Source organism: Henckelia pumila, chromosome 4, assembly GCF_033568475.1.
Source record: "Henckelia pumila isolate YLH828 chromosome 4, ASM3356847v2, whole genome shotgun sequence".
In the NCBI taxonomy this organism is placed as follows: Eukaryota; Viridiplantae; Streptophyta; class Magnoliopsida; order Lamiales; family Gesneriaceae; genus Henckelia; species Henckelia pumila.
The window spans coordinates 38490580-38511486 of record NC_133123.1 but is presented as its reverse complement, the minus strand read 5'-3'; the positions used below and the strand labels follow the sequence as shown (position 1 = coordinate 38511486).

The 20907-nt window shown below is 35.5% G+C and overlaps 1 protein-coding gene across 2 annotated transcripts; it reads left to right on the top strand.

Moving 5' to 3' along the window:
- The first annotated feature begins 14494 nt into the window (after nt 1-14494).
- On the top strand, nt 14495-16903 carry LOC140864621 (homeobox-leucine zipper protein ATHB-16-like). Of its 2 annotated transcripts, none has more exons than XM_073268905.1 (3): nt 14495-15006; nt 15185-15539; nt 15898-16903. In XM_073268905.1, the coding sequence occupies exons 2-3, from the start codon at nt 15192-15194 to the stop codon at nt 16444-16446; spliced, it is 897 nt and encodes a 298-aa protein (XP_073125006.1). In that variant the 5' UTR covers nt 14495-15006; nt 15185-15191; the 3' UTR covers nt 16447-16903. The 2 variants fall into 2 exon arrangements, with proteins under 2 accessions (XP_073125006.1, XP_073125005.1); XM_073268904.1 differs by having other exon boundaries at nt 14497-15006; nt 15148-15539; nt 15898-16902.
- Nucleotides 16904-20907: the final 4004 nt, after the last annotated feature.

The window sequence follows — 20907 nt, the reverse complement described above, 5'->3', positions numbered from 1 at the left end:
AAATCATATTTTATCTAATATATCATAAGATCATATCTTATCATCAATTGTACCAAAATAATTGATTTCAAAATTCAATTTACGGATAAAATATTAAAATTTTCCAAAAATTCAAATTTATCCAAAATCAATTTTAAAATTTACGGACTCGAACAATTCGATCCGAAATCTCGTGAACCAATCAAAAACAATTTTTGACCGGACCAAAAATAAAATTTTTAAATATTAAAATTAATAAAAAATTAAAAATTAATTTTTCCCGCGGGCCACCCGGGACACTCCCGGGTTGGCCCGCACCCGGGGCGCGGGCCGGGGGCAGCCCGGCTGCCCCCTTAGGGCAGCGCCTGGCGCCGCCCCTGGGCGGCGCCGTGCGCTGCCCTGGGCGGCGCCGAGCGCCGCCCCTGGGCAGCGCCGAGCGCTGCCCTGCGCAGCGCCCAGCGCTGCGCTGGGCAGCGCACAGCGCTGCCCTGGGCGGCGCCGTGCGCCGCCCTGGGCGGCGACGGTCGCCGCCTTGGGCGGCGCTGTGCGCCCCCTTTGGGCGGCGCCGGGCGCCGCCCGGGGCAGCAACAATTGCTGCCCCACCGGGCAGCGATCCAATCGCTGCCCGGGTTTTGCCCCGAAAAAAAAAAATTTGTATTTAAAAATATTTATTTTGTTTCATAAACCGAGACTCAAAAATTTTGTACAATTGATTAATTCAATCGATTGATCTGAGCAACCTGGCTCTGATACCACTGTTGGAAAACTGGCGAGTTCCCAGACCAATTACGATTGATACCCGGTGCAGCGGAAGTTTAAAAATTTTTCATGGAACGTTTCCATGGTATGGGTATCAACCGTTCATCGATTGAATTACGTGTGTGTAAAATTTAAATAACAATTAAATAAATTTTACCTCAAATCTCGCAACGAGATTAATGGACACCAACAGAACAATTCTGCTCTTGTTGTCTCTCCCTGGAACCGATGAACGCCTTCAATCAGGTCCACGAACAGAGGTTTAATCCCTCTGATAGATTGCACTAGAAAATCTATCAGAAGTTTTCTGCGAAGAGAATACACGAATTTGATTCGTTATTCCTTACTGCGATTCAAAATCACAGACCGGAAAATCTCGGGCAGAGATAGGGAGGGTTCGGCCGAATTGTGAGAGAATAGGGGCTAGGGTTTTCGAATTTTGTCTCTCAAAATAATGACCTGTTGTGTGTAATTTCTGTACTGAAATAACTTATTTATAATGCAGGCCACTAACACCTTAGGGCCCATTAGTCATAAGCTGGGGCCCGACAAGCAAAGCCCGCTCGTTCAGAAATTAATATAAAATTCATCGTGACTCCGATTGATGAAACGATTTCACCAATGTGCACAGAAACCATTTCTGCACGTTTTAAAGTCAAAATAAATTTTCCTGAATCCGAATTCAGTGGTTTCCAAAAATGTCCATCCCTATGTCATTTTAGGAAATCCTACTCCCTTACTCTTATTTAAGAAGTCCAACTCCTTAGTTCATTAAATTTAACTCTTTAAATTTAACTATCTCAACGGGGATTAAAACTCCATTACACTGTGTGACCCTCAATGGTTCAGGGATACAGCTAGCCGTGGGCTCACAACTCCTTGTGACTCGGAACAACACTTTCCGACTTGCCCAACGAATCATGGTAAAGCGCCTAGCAACATCGCCCCATGATTCCCTAGGTATCACTGATAGTGCCTACAAGAACCAGTAGATTTTGGTTAACGTACAGTACGGTCCCTTCATCCATATATCCCGATCGAATCAACAACCATTGGTATATCGAGAGTCGCTCAAGATTCGATAACTATGCAATGCATCTTGAAGATCAAATTAGTGACATCGCATGTGCTACTAAGAAACCATTTCTTAAATCACATCAAGTACTCTGGCCAGAGATTTGTCACACTAATATCTCCTCAGATCGCATAGGATATCCACACTCGCAAGTATGTGGTGAATCCTTGACAACAATGCATTGACTCCTATATGTGTCGTAACTGTACCCAATCTCGACACCTGATGACCCCCTCAGAGTCGGTAAACGAGTCAAAGCACAGTACTAGCATATAGAGTCTCCATGATGTTTCAAGTCGTAAGGACTAATGGTGTACAACCAAAACCGCGGACTTTTTCCACTCGATAAGTGATAACCACTTGGAAAGTCCGGATAGGGTAGTTCGATTATTCATCCTATGAAAAATCCATTTGCATGCTTCGAACATCTCCATGTTCCCTACCAATGAAACGTGGTACTCCGCATCGCAAATGCTAGTCTCAAACTCGAGCGATCCTTATCCTTATTTTCGGACGGCTCAATCGACTAGGAACGGTTTTAGAATATACAGTGACTATAAGATGTATTTCATGATAGACATCTCCATGTTCTACCACATCTTACATACACTATAGTATATTCAAGGTCTTTATCAAAACAACAATAGTATATCACAATATAACAATATGAAGTAATATAAAGTCATTGCCATAAAAGTGTAAATAATATTAAACAAAAGATTGTTTATACAAAGAGTCAACAAAGCCCATAGCCACACAGTTGGCTCACTGGGCACCCACTCTTACACTAAATTGATTCAAGAACCCTAAATTTCATACTAATTTCTCTCTCGATTTTTTTCAGAAGAAACTCACGATGGCTACTCCCTCTGCAGTCTATATTCTCAATGCTCTTGCAGTTGATATCGATTCACTACTCAAGATGAACAAACCAGAAATCTCCAAAGTCTATACTGCATTAGAGCAATCCGGACTTCGCAAATTCCTGGATATCACGAATTTAAACATCTATCAAAATGATCTTCTATCTCTCTACCATCAGTGTAAGCTCGGAGATGATGGAATCTTATTGGTATCCCTTGGAGGTCATACGGTCCAAATCAGTGAAGGATTCTTTGCCAGCACTTTCAGTTTACTGACCTCAGGTAACACTGACTTCAACATCATCTCAACCATGGATATCACTGAAATGCAGTATCTGTTTTCAAGCTCTGGTCAACCAATTTCTCTATTTGGACTCAAAAGAGACCTCAAGCCTGAATACCAAATGCTCGCTGATATTGTTGCCAAAAGTATTTTGGCCAAGGGAGGATCTTTTGCTAGGCTAACTGTCGGAAAGTTTAAGGTCATGACAGCCATAATGAAAGGTGTAAAGATCAACTGGAGTAACATTCTCTTCAATATCTTCGTCCAAATGATGACACCTACCAAGAAATCATCTGGATATATTCTTCAAGCCAGTCAACTTCTGGAAAATCTCGGAGTCACTCTTCAAAACTCTACTCAATTGCACAAATTTAGAATTCTGAATCATGAATATCTCACAAGTTTTCAATCTCGAGACTCAACTGACTCAGCAAGTGCAAAAGTACAAAAGACTCCTCCCAAGAAAATAATCAAGAAGAAAAAAAGTCTTGTCATTCATGACAGTGATGAGACAGACAGTGAGGAGGTTGTTAAAATCCCTCAAACCAAGAGAACAAGAACTTTACAGACACGGGCCACATCTTCGCCATCCAAACTGATCATCTCTATGGCTCCTAAGTCAACTGAATTAACCTCAACTGAAGTTACTCATCATGTTGACAAAACAGTCGAAGAGGACAAACCCAAAACCGATCCAAAAGGAAAGCAACCGTTGATGATTGAGCCACTTCAGAGTCTTCAACCATCTCTGGAAATCCCTACACCAGAAGATTTGAGCACCATTGTCAAAACTAAGAAAGATACTCTGAAGTTCATCTCCTCAATGATATCTTTGCCTCCAGCAAGACCAATTGGTGGTCTGTCCGCAAAACAAATTGTTGAATACACTCATTCAGGCTTGGACTTAGTTGCAAGTGGATCGCATGTCGCTTCTTCATCAGATCCTGATCGACCATCCAATGCTATCCAGCTCAAAATTGACTTAACAATGGATGAAGTTCTTGAATATGCTGAAAAGCGTACTACTGAAATCTTTGACACCTGGCATCAATACAAAACTTCTACGTTAGCAAGATTATTCACCAAGAAAGCTGAACTATCAAAGTTTGTGAAAACTGAAGAGATTGTGCTCCGGGTAGTCAAAACTGCAAATATTCAAGATGCCTTGATGAGAAGAAAGTACTTCTAAGATCTTTTACACATAAAAAAGTTGGAAGAAATTGTTGATGCATTTCAAAGAAATTATGATCCATTTGCTAAAACTTCTTATGAAGATAGAGCCATTTTCAATCAATTACAGACTGATCTCATCACCATACAAACATAAGTCAAATTCTGGGAAACTGATCAAAAATTGGATATTCCCGAAGTTTTTGAGTGGAAACACAAAACTCACTCCTCATCCAAGTCAAGACACAGGAAGAAAAAGAAAAGCCACACTTCAACTGATTCCTCAAATAAATCCATCAATCAGGATTTTGAAGAAATTCAAAAGGAAATTGAATTGGATCCAAATCCAAACATTGAGCAGCAATTACATCCTTCTGACACTGACAAAGCTCTCCCTGAGCTTCAACTCATGAATGTTGATGAAGTTATTTCTCACATTGAAGCAGAGGATAACTCAACTCCTTTGATCTCCACACCAATAGCAGAAGAATCTGTGTCTCCAGCATTTCTTCAAAAAGAACTTGAAGAGCCTCAACAAATGATCTTGGACACACAACCTTCTCCAATTCTTGATCAACCAGACGAGTCAATGTCTTTAATTCAGATGGAAATCTCAGAACAACAACTATCTCTGGAAGATGAGTTGTCCAACCCCATTGAAACAGTTATGACAGAAGCTAAGGAAGATCCTCATCCCTTGGACAATTCATCTCCACTCAAAGATACATCTGCTCCAACAGAGTCTATTGCGGAAGAAGTACTCTCTCAAAACATTTCCACCGATGACATTTCTACTTCACCAGTACATCGTGAAGAAAAGAAGTTGCAAGAACAAAGGACTGAATCATCTCCACCAGAACAAACTATTAATGATTCATCATCCTCCATCAAAGCTATCGAGACTGAGATTTCACCTCACACTCTAGCTCTGATTGTTCATCCAGCTCCTGAATATTCAACTCGCCAAGACAAGGGGAAAGAAAAGGTTGACATGCTCACATCTACTCCTTCATCTCCTCCAAAAGGACAGAGGCAAAACTTTCTCAAAGAACATCTCCTATTTTCTGACAAAAGTCTTCCATCTCCCACTTCCACCGTGGAAGATGATTGGTCTCAAGTTCTCACTCATATTGAGAACACAGTCTATGATATGTCCAAGACTGTCACCAGCCTCAAAGAAAATCAACAAACCACCAACAACAACATCTCCTTCTTAAGACAATCAATGAATGCTGAACTTGGAAAGCTTCAAGACAAACTTGCACTACTAGATAAGCTTCTAGCAGATTCCAATCAATCAACAAACTCTTTGTCTCAGTTGCAAAACTCTCATCAAACATTGGAGACAAAAGTTGACAGCCCGAGTGGATTTGTTCAAGCCTTTCACACTTCAGTTCAATCCAATTTTCAAGGGATTAATCAGCAGCTGACTTCTTTGGCTAGCCTATCTCAGAATATCTTGCGTGTGCAATATGAATCTCAAGCTCAACAACGTTCCACACCGGCAGCTCATCAACCATCTCGTCATTCGTCATTTCACAGATCATCTTCTGATCGAAGATAGTTTATTTTGTCAACTCAAGACACTTATGTTATCTACTTTTGTGTATCTCCTTTGAAATTTGACACTTCTCAGTTTATCAAAAAAGGGAAAAAAGTTCTGTTAAGATATCAGTTGATAATATCAGTTGTGCTCATGACAAAAAGATAATGATGACAATGACAAAACTCATTTTTGTTAATATCACGAACTGATTATGTTTTGATAAACATCGAAAAGGGGTAAATTGTTGGGAAATTTAGTTTCGATATTTACAAAACAAAGCCAAACTACTTTAGCATCCACGAAAGGAGCTAAACTGATATCTAGACATTGATGACATCATACGGACACTAAACTGGACAAATCATCAAATCAATCTATCTCAGAGAAACTCAATTCAGTTTACCTCGACAAACTAAATTCTTCAGTCTACCCCTGCTAAACTGATTGTCACAAGATACTAAACTGAATCTCTCAGAGCACCTTCACCCGACTGAATTGGTCAATGAATTCACAAGTACTTCCGGATAAGCTCGTCCGTACTCTGACATCTCTGCAACATAATGCCGCGATACTAAGAGAATGTCGGCGTCAGAGGTTGTTACTGATAGTGACAAATCCAACGGGAATATTTTGATTTTCATCAGAAGAACTTTTTGAAAATATGACCGTTGCAGACCAAAGGGTATAAATAAGGATCTTGATCAAGGCTCAAACACAACGAAGTGCTGATATATCTGCTATCGCTCAAAAAGTTACAAAGCATCCTACGCTCAAGACTTGATCAAGAAAACTCGAAAGCACAAAACATTCAAAGCTTTATTCAGACCATTTGAAGGGTCAATTTTTGTGTCAAGAAGATTTCGAGTTGTATCATTTGTTCCTTGCAAGATCAGTCTAGGACTGTATTAAAAGTGATATACTAGGAGTTCTTGTTTAGGCATTGTTTAAAGTCCTAACCTAGATTGGGTTTGTGCAAATTGCTTGTATAAATCAAAGTCTTCTAGTGAATCCTTCCAAGGCGGAAGAAGGGGTGACGTAGGAGTGTTTGAAATCTCCGAACATCCATAAACAATCTCGTGTATTATTTCAGTTTACCTTTCAACTTTATACCTACCCCTAAACCGAAATATCCCAAGTGTTTTAAATCTATAGCTTGACATATTTTCGCACGCTTTTTGTTTGCCAAACTATATTAGATATTAATATAACCATTGAATTCATCCTTAAATCGATCGAGTTCTATTGTCTCTTAGCAAAACTGTTTGAAAGTATATTCACCCCCCCCTCTAGACTTTCAACCGATCCTAACAAGGTTGTATTTGGATTGGGTCATTTGAAATATATGAGCTTCAAATGTATTTTTATTGTTAAATAAGTTCAACAATGAAAACTCAAATAAATCTTCTATTTATTTTCATTTACCATAATAGTTTTCAAATGATTCAAATATTTTAAGGATTTGAAATTCATTATGATTAGAGCTCAATTATAGTATAAATAAATATAAAAACGAATTTGATTTATTTTTTATTTTTGTAATTTAGTTAAACAATGAAAATATATTTAAATACATAAATTTTAGATCTTTTCATTTAAACTCCGCTTTAATTTAATTATTATATTTTAATTATTTATTCAAACACTCGTATTACTAATTTTTAATAATAATTACATAAAAATAAAATTATGTGCATCGTACGGGCAAAATTCTAATGGCGGTTTATCTAACGATCTTCCACAAAATTTGTAGTACGTACCCTGTAACGTAGGGGTGTGCAATCGGTTAAAACTTAAAACCAAACCGACTAAATCGAAATTATGAAAACCGAACCGACCGATCAAGTTTTCTAACAAACCGAACCGACCGAATTTTTATAACAAAATCGACTAAACCGAACCGATTAAAAATCGATTATTTCGATTTTCAACCAAAATAACCGATTTTTTATTTTTTTTATTTTTAAATAATCCTTTTAAAAGGTATTTTCACAAAAAAGGAAACCGAATTAATAAGCCAGAGGCACAATCATCTCGAATTCTTAAAACATCTCCACACATACATATAAACATGAAAAATCACAAAATCGAAGAGAATTGGAAAGAACTTATGATTTATGAAATATAACTGACCACAATCGTTCTTCAATTGCTTCTTTTCAATAAATCAAGGAACTGGTATAGAAGTTCGCATGGGAGAAAGTCTTCAAAGTCAAGGTTTAAAACCTACCAATGTTGTGTGCGTTCCTTCAGACTTATTTTTACTTCAAATCTTCCAATATTGGGCCAAAAATTCCATGAAAATCTTGTCGCTTAGAGATTATGTGAGGTGGAGGAATTCTGATGTTAGGAATTAGAGCGCAACAAATCGATCGGGAAAAGTGAAAAAGTGAAATGAGTCAAATGAGACCTTGATATCTTTCTAGTTGGGCTAGAGTTCAATAAAATTTGGTATATAATGTCTAAAGCCCAACATAAATAAAAACAGTTTGATATCAAAGTTTTTGGCCCAATATGTATTTTTTAAATATATAAATAAATATCGGTTTAATTGGTTAAACCGATATTATTTTGAAAAATAACCGACCAACAGAATAAACCAAATCTGATTTCCTATTTTTTTAGGTTATATCGGTTTGATCGATATTTTGTTCACCCCTACTAAAATGGTGTAAGATCCTGGGCATAAATTTGGTCAAAATATCTCAATCATGGGCATTTAATTTTGGGCCAAATAGCACACGTTGTTTATGCTATAGCGTGCGCTATTTGTGTTTTTCTCGAGAATAATGTGCGTTATTTAATTTGTGCAAAATACTATAACCCGACAGTGCTAGGTTATAAAAATGTGTTATAGCGCGTTATTTAGGAAGTTTTTTTTGCAAAAAAATTTATGCTTTTGTAAAAGTGATTAAATTTATAGATTATATAAAAAAAAAAAAATAAGACGTTGTTAGTGTTTAGAAACAAAAGTGGAAAACTAAAAATCAAATTTGATTAGTGTTTGATAAACAAGTTATTATAGTGATTTTTTACATTATCTTTTTACTATAATAACCATATGACTAGTTTTTGGATTTCAATTAAGTCAAGGATAAGCTAACGACACATAATCTGGGTTTAAGGAACATAAACCTGTCAATTCGGGCCGACCCGAATTGATGGCGGGTTGGAAATACCCCAACCCAACCCGCCATGGATTGCGCGTTGAGCGGGCCAACCCGCCATAAATTTTAAAAATTCAAATTTTTTAGAAAATCATACATAAATAATTAAAGATGGTATGAAAACTCATTAACAATAAATAAATCATTATAAATAATATAAAATTTTAAAAATAACCAATTAATCATAAATTATCATAAATCAGATAAATCATTGAAAGCTTATAATCATTTATAAAATATTTTAAACTATATAAATTGTTTAAAACTTATCAATTATACATATTTAAAATATTAACTATAATATAAATTTCAAAATGTAAAAAAATAAATAAAAAAATTGACGGGCCGACACGCGAGCCAGCCAGCCAGCCCTGCCCCGCCCCTCCCCGCATTGGCCCGTGGCCCAAACGGGCCAGCCCGTTTTGGCCCACCTCCTGACGGGCCGGCAAAAGCATGACCCAACCCATCATTTTTTAATTGTGGGGTAGGCGGGTTGGCCCGACGGGCCAAACCCGAATTGACGGATCTAAGAACAATATAAGAGTTATTTTTTAAAGCTAAAATCTAATAAAAAATTTTTTTGTGATTGCAAAAACTTCTTTAAAACTGCAAAAGCTCTGTGTTAGATCTTCTTGGCTCATTCAATAACAGAGAATTTTAATACAAAAACACTCAGATATTTACGTTTTTCACGATAAACTGATATTAGTCCTCTAAATTTTACCATTCTAGCGGTAATGTCTAAACAGATTCACCCATTATATCAAGTTCGAAAATATCTAGAATAATGATTTTCCACTGTATATTCCCACCACAATATTGTAAGAATTAAACCTTGGAAAAAATCGATTCGTCTCCTTGTCTGTTTTTTTTTTTTTTTGAGAAAGTAATTACTTTATTCAACAACCGAATCTATAATTACAACTTCTTGTAACCAAGAAAAGGAAATGATTAACAAAGCACCAAGTGCAAGGATTAGCTAGAACTAGTAAAAGCAAAATGGGCCAACTATACTAAAGATCACATGGAGTTTGTTCCAACCTTTTTCACGGAATTTTTTTTATTGTTTACATAAATTATTGTTTGAGGAATAACTTTCAAATAGTAAATATTTCGTGATAATTTAAAAATCATAATATCAGTTTATAAAAAGGTGGAAAATTTAATTTCAAATTAAATTATCGAATTCAAGTGTATCCAAAGAAAAATTATGTTTTCATATTAGAAAAACTTTGTAGTGATTTCCTTCCTTTACATGTAATATCGTTCTTTATAATAAAATAACATATATATAGATTGGATTTGAAATTCTTTAATTCCGGACAACTATATCCAGACATACCGCACCTATCAAGCAAAACTCTTTTCAGTGAAAAATGTTGGATCCTTTTTTTATGGATAAAAAGTGGTGTATTCCTTAAGTAGTGAAGCTAATTAAGACAAAAATATACAAAGTACAATATATAATATATATTTATTTACTCGATTATAAAGTTCCATTTCAACATGTACTTTAAAAACGTTTTTAGTGTTTTATAAGTGAAAAAAACTTAAAGTATGTGTTGGGGATTGGGTGTATGTGTAGAGAGGGGTAAATACACACTATTAAAATATTTTGCTAGAAATGCAAAGTGTTGAGTGAATGTTAGTCCACTCAACCGTTTTTCTCAACTTCCTGAGTTGTGTGAGCAACTTAAAAGTAAGTGCGGAAAGAGCTCAACAAACTTAGATGATATCGACCGGAAATAAAGTGCTTATCAAACTTCTTTTGAACTCTTGATGATAATGGCCGAGTTCTTTGAACTCAGATTCTTCTCAAATCCTTTGATTCAGCTCGTATTCATCAATTGATGATTGGATTTGAGTAACCCTTGGAAGATCCTTAAAAGATCAGTTATAATATCTGTTAAGTGAAGTGAGGGTTATAGTGAGCAAGTAGTATTTGGACAAGCACGAGTGCTCAAGAGGATAGCTCAGAGAATGCTTAGATAATGCTTCTATATCTATTTTTTTAGTCTTCTCTCTTATTTATAGTTCAATGATTCCAACGTCTTTAATTCTTCAATCGAGGTTGTTGTCCTTTGTCTCGAACAGATGGCTTATGATGTCTCAATCATCTTAAATACATTGGTAATATATTTGTTTTTCTCTCGCTCGAAAAGTAGTACCTGCAATAAATGCGATTTGCCCATTTCCAGATTTGATGGGTAACGACTGCAGTTAGACTTTAAGATGGAATGTCTTGATGATCATTTAGAGTAACGTTTCGTCATTCTTTGTCTGCTCATAAATGCTTTAGACGGCTTCATAAAATGCTTCATAACTTCTATATTAAATATGTCTTTTCAGAGAGCCATTGAGTAGAATCTGTGAGATGTGATCATTGGTAGACACACCTTCAAGCGGTTGAAACTTTATTGAGATCGGTAGACATATGAGCTGTAGACAATATCTTGAGCACTTGACCGATAGATGTAGACTTAACTGCTTGGTCTTGTGCGGTTGATACTCTGCTTGAATGTAAGCGGTTGATGCGAGTTTTCTTTGCAAGTGGTCGATACCTGTTGTACAATGAAAAAGACGGCAAGTACTATAACAATAATGTATTATTTTGTTATCACCAAAACTGAAGGATCCAACATTATGTGTTTGGATAAATTTTGTGTAAAATGTTTTTGAAAACTATTTTTTTTAAAAATATTCTCTTAGTATAGTTTTTAAAGACCAATTGAATTGTATTTTTAGATGTTTTTAGCATGGAACCATGGAAAATAAAAATGAACAACATGACTTTTGAAATGTTAAAATATTTTTATAGAATAATTGGTCAAATAGATATTTATTTTTAAAATAAATTTAAAAATATTTTATAAGTGCATGCCCAAACGGAATCTAAGTATCAATGAGAAAGATATTTTAAGTAAAATAGACCACAAAAATCATAAATCATGCGTTTGTTCTTCTTCCTAAAGAAATAACTTATTACTAGCTAATGTAGTAATATTCAAGCCAAATCAAATCAAGATTTTCGGTCTGGTCGGTTTGGATTTAAATTTTGAGTTTTTTTTTTCTCCAAATTAAGTGTTTTTATTATTTTACAGCATTTGTTGCAGAAAATTAAAAATCCATTCTATTTAAGTACATATTCAATGTAAATTTTATCATTAATTATATGTTACAGTCGTATTAATAATAGGTTTGGCTCAGTCTGATTTGGATTTTTTAAAATCTAAAGCTTGAACCAAATCAATTTTTTTGTTATTTTATTAATTTTTAAAAATCGATGTAAATCCTGAAGTGTCTGCATAAAAAATTACTAGTAAAATGTCTGCATCCAAGGGAGAAGCCAATAGTCACTACTTAGCTGAGGACATGGACAACTGACTAATTGTCAATTAGCTACTTTTTTTAGAGGGGCCCAAACTTTAACTTATCTCAACTTTCGCCATTGTTGTTTTATTATTTTATATATGTTCTAGGTTCTTTGGATGTGGTAAATGTAATATTTTTTTATGCGAAAAATTAAACCAAATATTATAATTGCAGAGATGAAATTACAAAAAAAAAAAATATGGGAGCAAGGTTGAGAAAGTGTAGTAGTGGAAATTGAAATGAAACATTAATTGTTTACCCGTACTGTATCATTTTTTTAGTTTTAATTAGAAAATTTAGAGACATTTTAGGATGTCCACTAAATATCAAATTAGTTTTCACGAGAGACTCTTTCATAATAATAATAATAATAATAATAATAATAATAATAATAATAACATTATTGGGATTGGATAATGTAAATAAATAAAAACCAATGATTATCCTCTAAATTGTGAAAATATTCTAAAATGAATTTTTTGAAAAATTAAAAGAAATATCCAAAAATTTCTGTAGTTATTTCATTTGGGGGTCCTCTCACTAGCTACTTGGACACTAGTTTTATGTGGGATCACGATAGATTATTATTCTACAGCTAAACCCACTTGCCAAACTTCATATTCACGATATATATAGGAGAATTCAAATTAAGGGATGCCATCGGTATTCGGTAGTCCTTTTCATCAAGTGAAATGTTAATTAATTAATTAATTAATTAATTGTGTAATCTTTTATAATGTAGATCTTACTCATTCCCACTTAAATACATCTCCAAGTTGCCCATTTGGCTTTCGACACCAAAAAGAAAATATATATATATATATATCTCTCCAAAAGATTCGATACAAATAGTAACATGTAATTTAGGTGATTGAATTTTAGCACACATTTTACTTCAGTTATTAAAATTTGATATTGAGATTTTTTTTCCATATTCCAATGCACTTATGTTGTATTATAATTATGTCATAACAAAAGATTATTTTTTTCTCATTTTTTTTATAAAAATTATTTGTATTTCAGTCAAATGGTTTACCTAATATTCGAGGATAAGACATTCATTAATATATACACGTACATACAAAAACTGTTATGAAATAGTTTTACGAGTTAATTTTAGGATGCATATATCTTATTTGACCTGACATATAAAAATATTATAATTTTCATTGTAAATATGAAACGGGTCGATCAATTCAAAGATATAAATATATAATAATGTCGATCTCACAAGAAAGTTAATATAAGTACCAGCTAGTTCGACCACTAAGTAAGCATGGCCTTAAATTCAAGTCTTGCAAATATGGAAATGAAATAATATCGCATTCAAGATCCTAGTGCATTCGTATTCTAATTTTTAAGTAACACTGTCACGCTCCGAAAGTTATGATTAAACTTTCGAAAATGTTTAAGCTTCAAAGGTACAAAACTTCAAGAAAACCAGTCTATTTAATTACAAAATCCAAAGGGAGCCATAACATAATATTTTTCTACCATGTTCGAAAAAAGCCACAATTAATGTGTACGGATGTTGTGAATATGATGTGGTGTTTATATATATGGAAAATGCTACGTGACAACAAATATCATATACATCGATATTTAAAATAATAATATCGCGAGATTCTGTTATTTTATAGCGAGATTTTGTATTTAATGTATCGTGAGATTTTGATAAATTAAATTAGACACTGTTTGGTTCATGGATGAGATGATGATGGATTAATAATATAAGGATTTTAAATCAATATACTTGGATTAGACAATGGTGCATCACACTAATCCTTGAAAGAACTTGAGCCAAGCATTGGACAAAGCAATAACTATTAATCAATTAATGTGTTATCCTTCACACCAAACAATGTCTTACTGTATTGAATTTTTTGTTTTATAAAATTTGATGTACAAATTTCGTAGTACATGTAGCATCACTCTATATATATAACCATTAAATCAATATATGCATTATGCAATCCAATAATAAAGATAATAGTCAAAATAAGATCTTTTTGTATTACCCCATAAAAGGAAAATAAGATATTTCAGTTTATATATATCTAAATAAATTTAGTCGAAATTATTCTAACTCGACCTTCTCAATTTATTTATTTTTAATTTTTAAAAAATTATAATATAAATAATAATCAGTTTTTTTTTTTTTTAATCTCATAATCTGAAATTTTGGAAGAGGGAACCCCCTGCTGTTTCCAGCAGTGAACAAACTGTTGAACATTCATGTCGACCTAGAATTTGCATTTATTTGTCTTCAATTTGGGGTTCATTTCATCTGGACCCAAGTTCGCAAAATTCCCAACCCCGGTCAGATTTTAACCATGCTTGTGGCCCCAACTCACTCTGGTGTGTTGTTAAAAAGACTAGCTTTTCCAGTGATGATGAACTAATTTAGGCTCTGGACAAGATTATCGAGTAATCAATCATATGCAAAAAGATTGGGAGAAAGGAAAGATAGTTCAGCTTTCGATCGATTGTGCTTCCGAGCATTTGATTTCTTCTGCTCTCTGGTCTTTCTTGTTCGTGGGTTTTGGGTTTCTTTTCTTTTCTTGGTGGTAATAATGGGTGAAAAGGAGTTCCCAGTTGAGATTCAAGGCCGTGAGCTTGCAAGCATACAAAATTGTGCCTTTTGGGGTTTTTTGTGTGATGGGATTTTGATCTCTACACACAGTCAGATTCCATAAATCACGCACTCTGTATAGCCAACCCTCTTTGAGCTCCTGTCTTCAAGTTGGTAGATTGAAAAGATCTGATAAAGACCACCATCTGTCCATAATACACAGGTGATTTGGGCTTGGGAAAATATTCCCTTTTTTTCATGTTTTCTTGTATTGATTCATGGGAATAATGTGTTTGGAACCAAGATTGGAGCATTTAATTTGTTCTTCAAGTAGTATGGTTTATGATTACGTGTTCATTTACAGGGCTGCTGATTTTTCTCTTTCTCTTTCGAGGCAACAGTACAGAGATGTATTCAGGGGAGTTTCAGGCAATGCAAGAAGGCTTAGATGAAGAAGTTTGCTGTGAAGAATCTGGCCATGGTTCGGAGAAGAAGAGAAGATTGGGAGTGGATCAAGTTAAGGCTTTGGAGAAGAATTACGAGGTTGAAAACAAGCTTGAACCCGAGAGGAAAGTGAAGCTGGCCCAAGAGCTTGGTTTGCAACCGAGACAGGTGGCTGTTTGGTTCCAGAACCGCCGTGCGCGGTCGAAAACGAAGCAATTGGAAAGAGATTTTGAAGTCCTCAAAGCGAGTTATGATACTCTGAAGCGCAATTATGAAACTCTTCATTGTGAAAATGAAGCTTTAATCAATGAGGTAACAATCCTTCATGCCTACATTAATGTGGTTATTTTGGTTGCCAATACAAAATTATCTTTCCCCGTCTTCGATTTATTAATTGAGCAGAAGTATGAATGCTGTTGTTCTGTCGAGTTTTGAGTGTTCGAACTATCGAGAAAGTGAATTCTATGATGGTATCGGATTGGCCAAGAGGCAACAAGTGACTATATGTGAATAAGCCTCTAGGATATTGATTAGGGACGTAATTTTCGGTATTCTGTTTGCACGTATGTGGTATATTAACTATGCGTGTGTGTGTGTGTTTTTGTGTTGTATATTACCATTTTTAGTGAATCGGTTCCCTTAATACCTGTTTGGAATTTATGTGTTGTAGATTAAAGAGCTGAAATTAAAGCAAAATGAAGGTGGTAGAAGTGAGAGCAATGTTGGTGAAAAGGAAGAGGCAATGGTGTCTGATGAAGACCAAACTAAACTCGAAACTTTGGTCCGTAAATCGTTATCTTCGTGTGATCAAGAATCCACCACCTTGCTGAACTTTGTGAAGTCGGGGGAAGAAAACAGTGCATTGATGGTTGATGCTTCATATTTCTGTGATTTTAAAGATGGATGCTCTGATAGTGCTGATTCAAGTGCAATCTTGAACGAGGACAATAGCAATAGCCCGACTGCAGCAATGTCTTCATCTGCTGGGCTCTTTCACCATATCAAGAATCGCTCCACTTCTTATACGAATCCAATCTCACCGCTTTCAGGTTTGAAGACGAGTGCAAGCGATCTTGGAGATGCACGCAAGGTGAATTTCCAGCTAGAATTTGTGAAAATTGAGGAGCACAATTTTTTTGGTGAGGAATCCTGCAGCACTTTGTTTTCTGATGATCAAGCCCCTACCCTCCATTGGTACTGCTCCGAAGAATGGAACTGAACTTCAGATTTTTGCAGTATCTTGGTCCCCACAACAACAAGAATAAAACAAGAAACAACTATGTCAAAATAAGGCTAAAGTTAAAAAAGATCCAACATACCAAGAAACAGCCACCTCATGACAATTTCATATGGGACTGGCGATATGGAGCTTTGTCTCTCTTGTCACCGTTCAACAAATACATATGAAGAGAAAAAGGGTGGTGGTGTCCATGTCGGGCGCCAGGAAGAAGAGAGTGAAGTAATGTGTTTAGATGGGTTCGACATATTGTTCGGTTTCAAGAATATCTAAGAGGAGAAAAAATGTTGTCTATGTGGTGGGAATTGAAACAAGTAAAAGAATGACAGCATTATGATTTGTGCTTCTCTCAAACGGACTTCTCACCTTCAACTCTCCCAAACGGACTTTTTACTTTCAAAATTTTGTGATGAAAAAATCGAGAAATGTTTTTTTAGAAGTGGAGTCAGAATTATCAATAATCTACCCGAGCTAGAATTTTAAACCTTTCAATGTTTTAATTTTTTGAATTGAGCTATCCGAACTAATAACACGTTAATCCAAATTTATTCAAAATGCATATATAAAAAAGGAAAAATGACATATATCACTCCTATGAAACCCGACATTTGTTGATAACCCATTATAAAAGTTTTTTGGGCTACCACATCTGTGAAATCATGAGATTGCTAAAAATCCCATATGACTATAAACTACTTGTGTTTTCAAATTGTGCACAAATACCCCTGAAAACACGTACGGACAAGGGGTTATGTGCTCAAATTTTGAAAACATAGGGAGGTATATAATCAAAATTAAAAAATATAGGGAGCTAATAGATTATTTTTTCATAGGGGGTTTTTAGAAATTTCGGTATTTCACAGGGGTAATGTATGCAATTATCACAAAAAATAATAATAATAATAATTCATCTATAGATAAATATGATAACTAATATTTTGCACTCCCATTATGTAAGGCCCTGAAAGATTAAGTTATTTAATTACGGAATTTGATATTTAAATTCCGGATTTGGAAAAAATATTAATTGAAGAATTTATGGAAATTAGCTATGTAATTTTTTATTTAAAAATAGTTAATTTGAAAATTTACGGATTTTGAGATTTCAATTCCGGGAATTCTTAAATTAAAAGATTACATATTTGACTTGAAGATTTATGGAATTTAAGATTTAAATTCCGAGTTCCGCGATTTAAAGAGGAGTAGTTAGAAGGTGAAACTCGAGCAGAGACCGATTTGCAAATATTGAAGTTTTAAGGGCTAAAATGCAATTTTTCTTTTAATTTTAATCCGAGAAGATTTCATTTGAGAATTTTGGAGTTTAGATTTAAATTCTAATATTCTTAACTTATGTAGGATTGAAATTGAATTCAAAGGATTGGCCTAGGACTAAATTGCAAATAGCCAAAATTTCAGGGACTAAACTGCAAAATTGGCATGTATATCTTAATCTCCACTTGCATAATCAGATAATACAAGTGAGGAGCAGAAACACAAGGAGAAGGAATCAGAAAACGTGAAGATGCCATTTTTGACTTCTCAAATCTTCGATTTTTCGACATCCGCCCGTCAGAATTCAGAATTGAATATATATTCGCGATCACGGCTCAGAGAGCTACATTTTGGTACAACTTTTATTAAGTTCTCTTATACTTGATTTTAAAGTTGAAAATGGAATTTGATTATTCTTGGATATATTATAAGCGTATATGAGCTAGCATCGAATATATATTCGAAGACGAATCAGTAAAAGACTGTCCGTTTGGATTTGATATGAATTTTTGAAGCATTTTTGAAAATCTGAAATTCTTGGCTGTTGGATTTCGAGATTTTGTTGATATATTGAGTTTGATATCATGTTTCGATCATAGTATGGATGTTGTTTAAGCTTTTGGAATTACCGGTTTCGAATCGTTACACCGCCAATTTGAATTTTGATTGATTAATCAAGTTTTGAAGTTGGCTTACACTTTGATGAGATTGAAATGAGAATGAAAGATGATATTTGATATTATATCATTTCATTTCAGATTTCAAATGAATGATATCGAATTCGAAGCGGCAAGTTTGAGTTCGAATGGATTGATTTGAATGTTGAAGTTGAATTACGATTTGAACAATTAGTAGATTATGTCGATTAAGATTGTTGTGAATGTTCAGTATATGTTAGACTTCCGAACATTTGATTATGTTGAATATATGATGTTAGATTTGCTGATATATAGTGGATTTGACTTAAAGAAGATTGAAGGATTGTTATAATAGAGTTTTGAGTGCCGGTTCAAGAATGGATTCAATTTCGAGTTTTATGATTGAGTTGAAAACGATATGAATCCTTGTTGATGTTTCTTAGCTATATTGATATGAATTCAGATTTGAATGAAAGTATATCGAGCTCGGGATTCTAGACTTCGAATCGGGATCAAGATTGCAACTAATTGTGTCTTGAAGATTTAGTTGAATCTTGAGCGGAAGTTTGATATTTATTCTTATGGTAGTGTCCAGATTTGGAGCACCTCAAGAATCGAGATTGACAGGTATAAGACGATATCGAGAGTCAGGGATTTGAAACTCAAGAATGATGCTTCTTCAGTTGTCCCGCTAAATCACATACTTGACTATTATTTGTTCTTGAGTTAGAACTTGATGATGTTATTGTCGATCCATCGCAGGTAGTCGATCTTTGATTTTGATTTTGATATGATATACTGTTTGAATTGATTCTAATGCCAAGTGATACCCGGAGGAGGAGGTCATCTCAGCTTATCAATGACCCTAAGATAAAGAAAACATCCCTAATCAACTAGAACGGGGTCGGGAGCTCAGCTCGGGAGCTCGGCTAAGCTCCTCCACCATAATTCCCAGCTCAGGTCGGGACCCTAGCTCGGGTCGGGGCTCAGCTCGGAGCTCGGGAGCTCGGCTAAGCTCCTCCACCATAATTCCCAGCTCAGGTCGGGACCCTAGCTCGGGTCGGGGCTCAGCCCGGGATCTCGGGAGCTCGGCTAAGCTCCTCCACCATAATTCCCGGCTCGGGTCGGGAGCTCAGCTCAGGTGTTAGGGAGCTCAGCTCGGCCCTGGTATCAGTGGGGAGTTAGCTTGGTAGATTGGTTTTTCAACCTGGACGAGCTAGCTAAGATGTTAGGATCAGTGTTAAGGGTGAGTTCAGGGGCTCAGTAATGACTCATTTCTCTCTCTCTCCTTATGATTCTAAGGAGAGCAGCCATATAGAGTTCTAGTAATGAGGGCAGTTCAGCTCAGATTATGTAACACCCGGTATTTTTAATTACGTAAATCCGCATGCATAATTAGGATATTTAATTATTTAAATTTTAGATTTATGGGTTAAATAATTATGTGAATTATTTGTGCATGATTTAATTTATTTTTAAGCATTTAACCCATAATTAGTAATTTTTATGATTTTTAGTATTTTAATTATTTGATCGCGTAGACGGGACCGTGGACGGACGAGATAACAACTTTCTAGCCAAATTATTTTATGAGCCTTTTTAGAGCCCTAAAATATTATTTTGAGTTTTATTATCTCAAAATTTTAAGTATTTAATTTTATATAATTTTAGGAGTCCATTTTTATCCAAATTAAGCCATTTTAATGACTTTTTATTATCTTTAAAAATTCCCTAAATTAATATTTCTGGAATTTCAATTATTTATCAGGTTTCTTTTTTTAATTAGAGTTCTAAGCAATATATGTTATATATTAAAATCCTTATTAATAATTTTTAATTTACCTAAAACCTAATCTATTAATTAAAACCTAAACCTAAGCTACCCAACCCCACGATTTCCCTAAGCTCAGCCGACACCCCACTATTCACCATCCTCTCCATCGGTCGAGACAGTCCCAAGGACTCCATAGCCGATCCCCTCAAGTTTTTTTTAGGTTTCTCGTCGCCCCGTCGTCCCGGAAACGTTCTACGCAATTCGATCTTTGAATTCATCGGTGAAAGGCATGATTCCTTTCTTTTTTTTCGTGACTTACCAGTATGTATAGGTGTGTGTCGAGTATGCATTCTTTTGTCCATGAATTTTTCAGAAATCAATTTAGTGTTTGAATGTATGCGCTTGGTTGGTTGTTTTCATGAATCGTACTCACGTTTTTCTTCCATGGTTGTATCTAGCTGCTGGCCAAGGGTCTAGAGGGGGTTGTGGGCTGGCCTGGACTCGAATGGCTCGAGTGGTTCGAGCCAAACGAGCCCAGGAGAGGCGTAGGGGCGGGCTGCACAGTGGGGTGCGCAGAGTAGGGTTCTTGGAAGGGGGCTCGGGCTGGGCTCCTCGGGGTGCATGGGCTGGGGGGTCATGTCAGGTTAGGACCGCCCAGACGTGGGCTACGTCTGGGCGGCGGGGCTCCGGCCAGGGGTGGCCGGAGCAAGGCGGCAGCAGCCCTGGAAGGGCTGCTGCTCGCGGCTGGGGCCGAGAAGG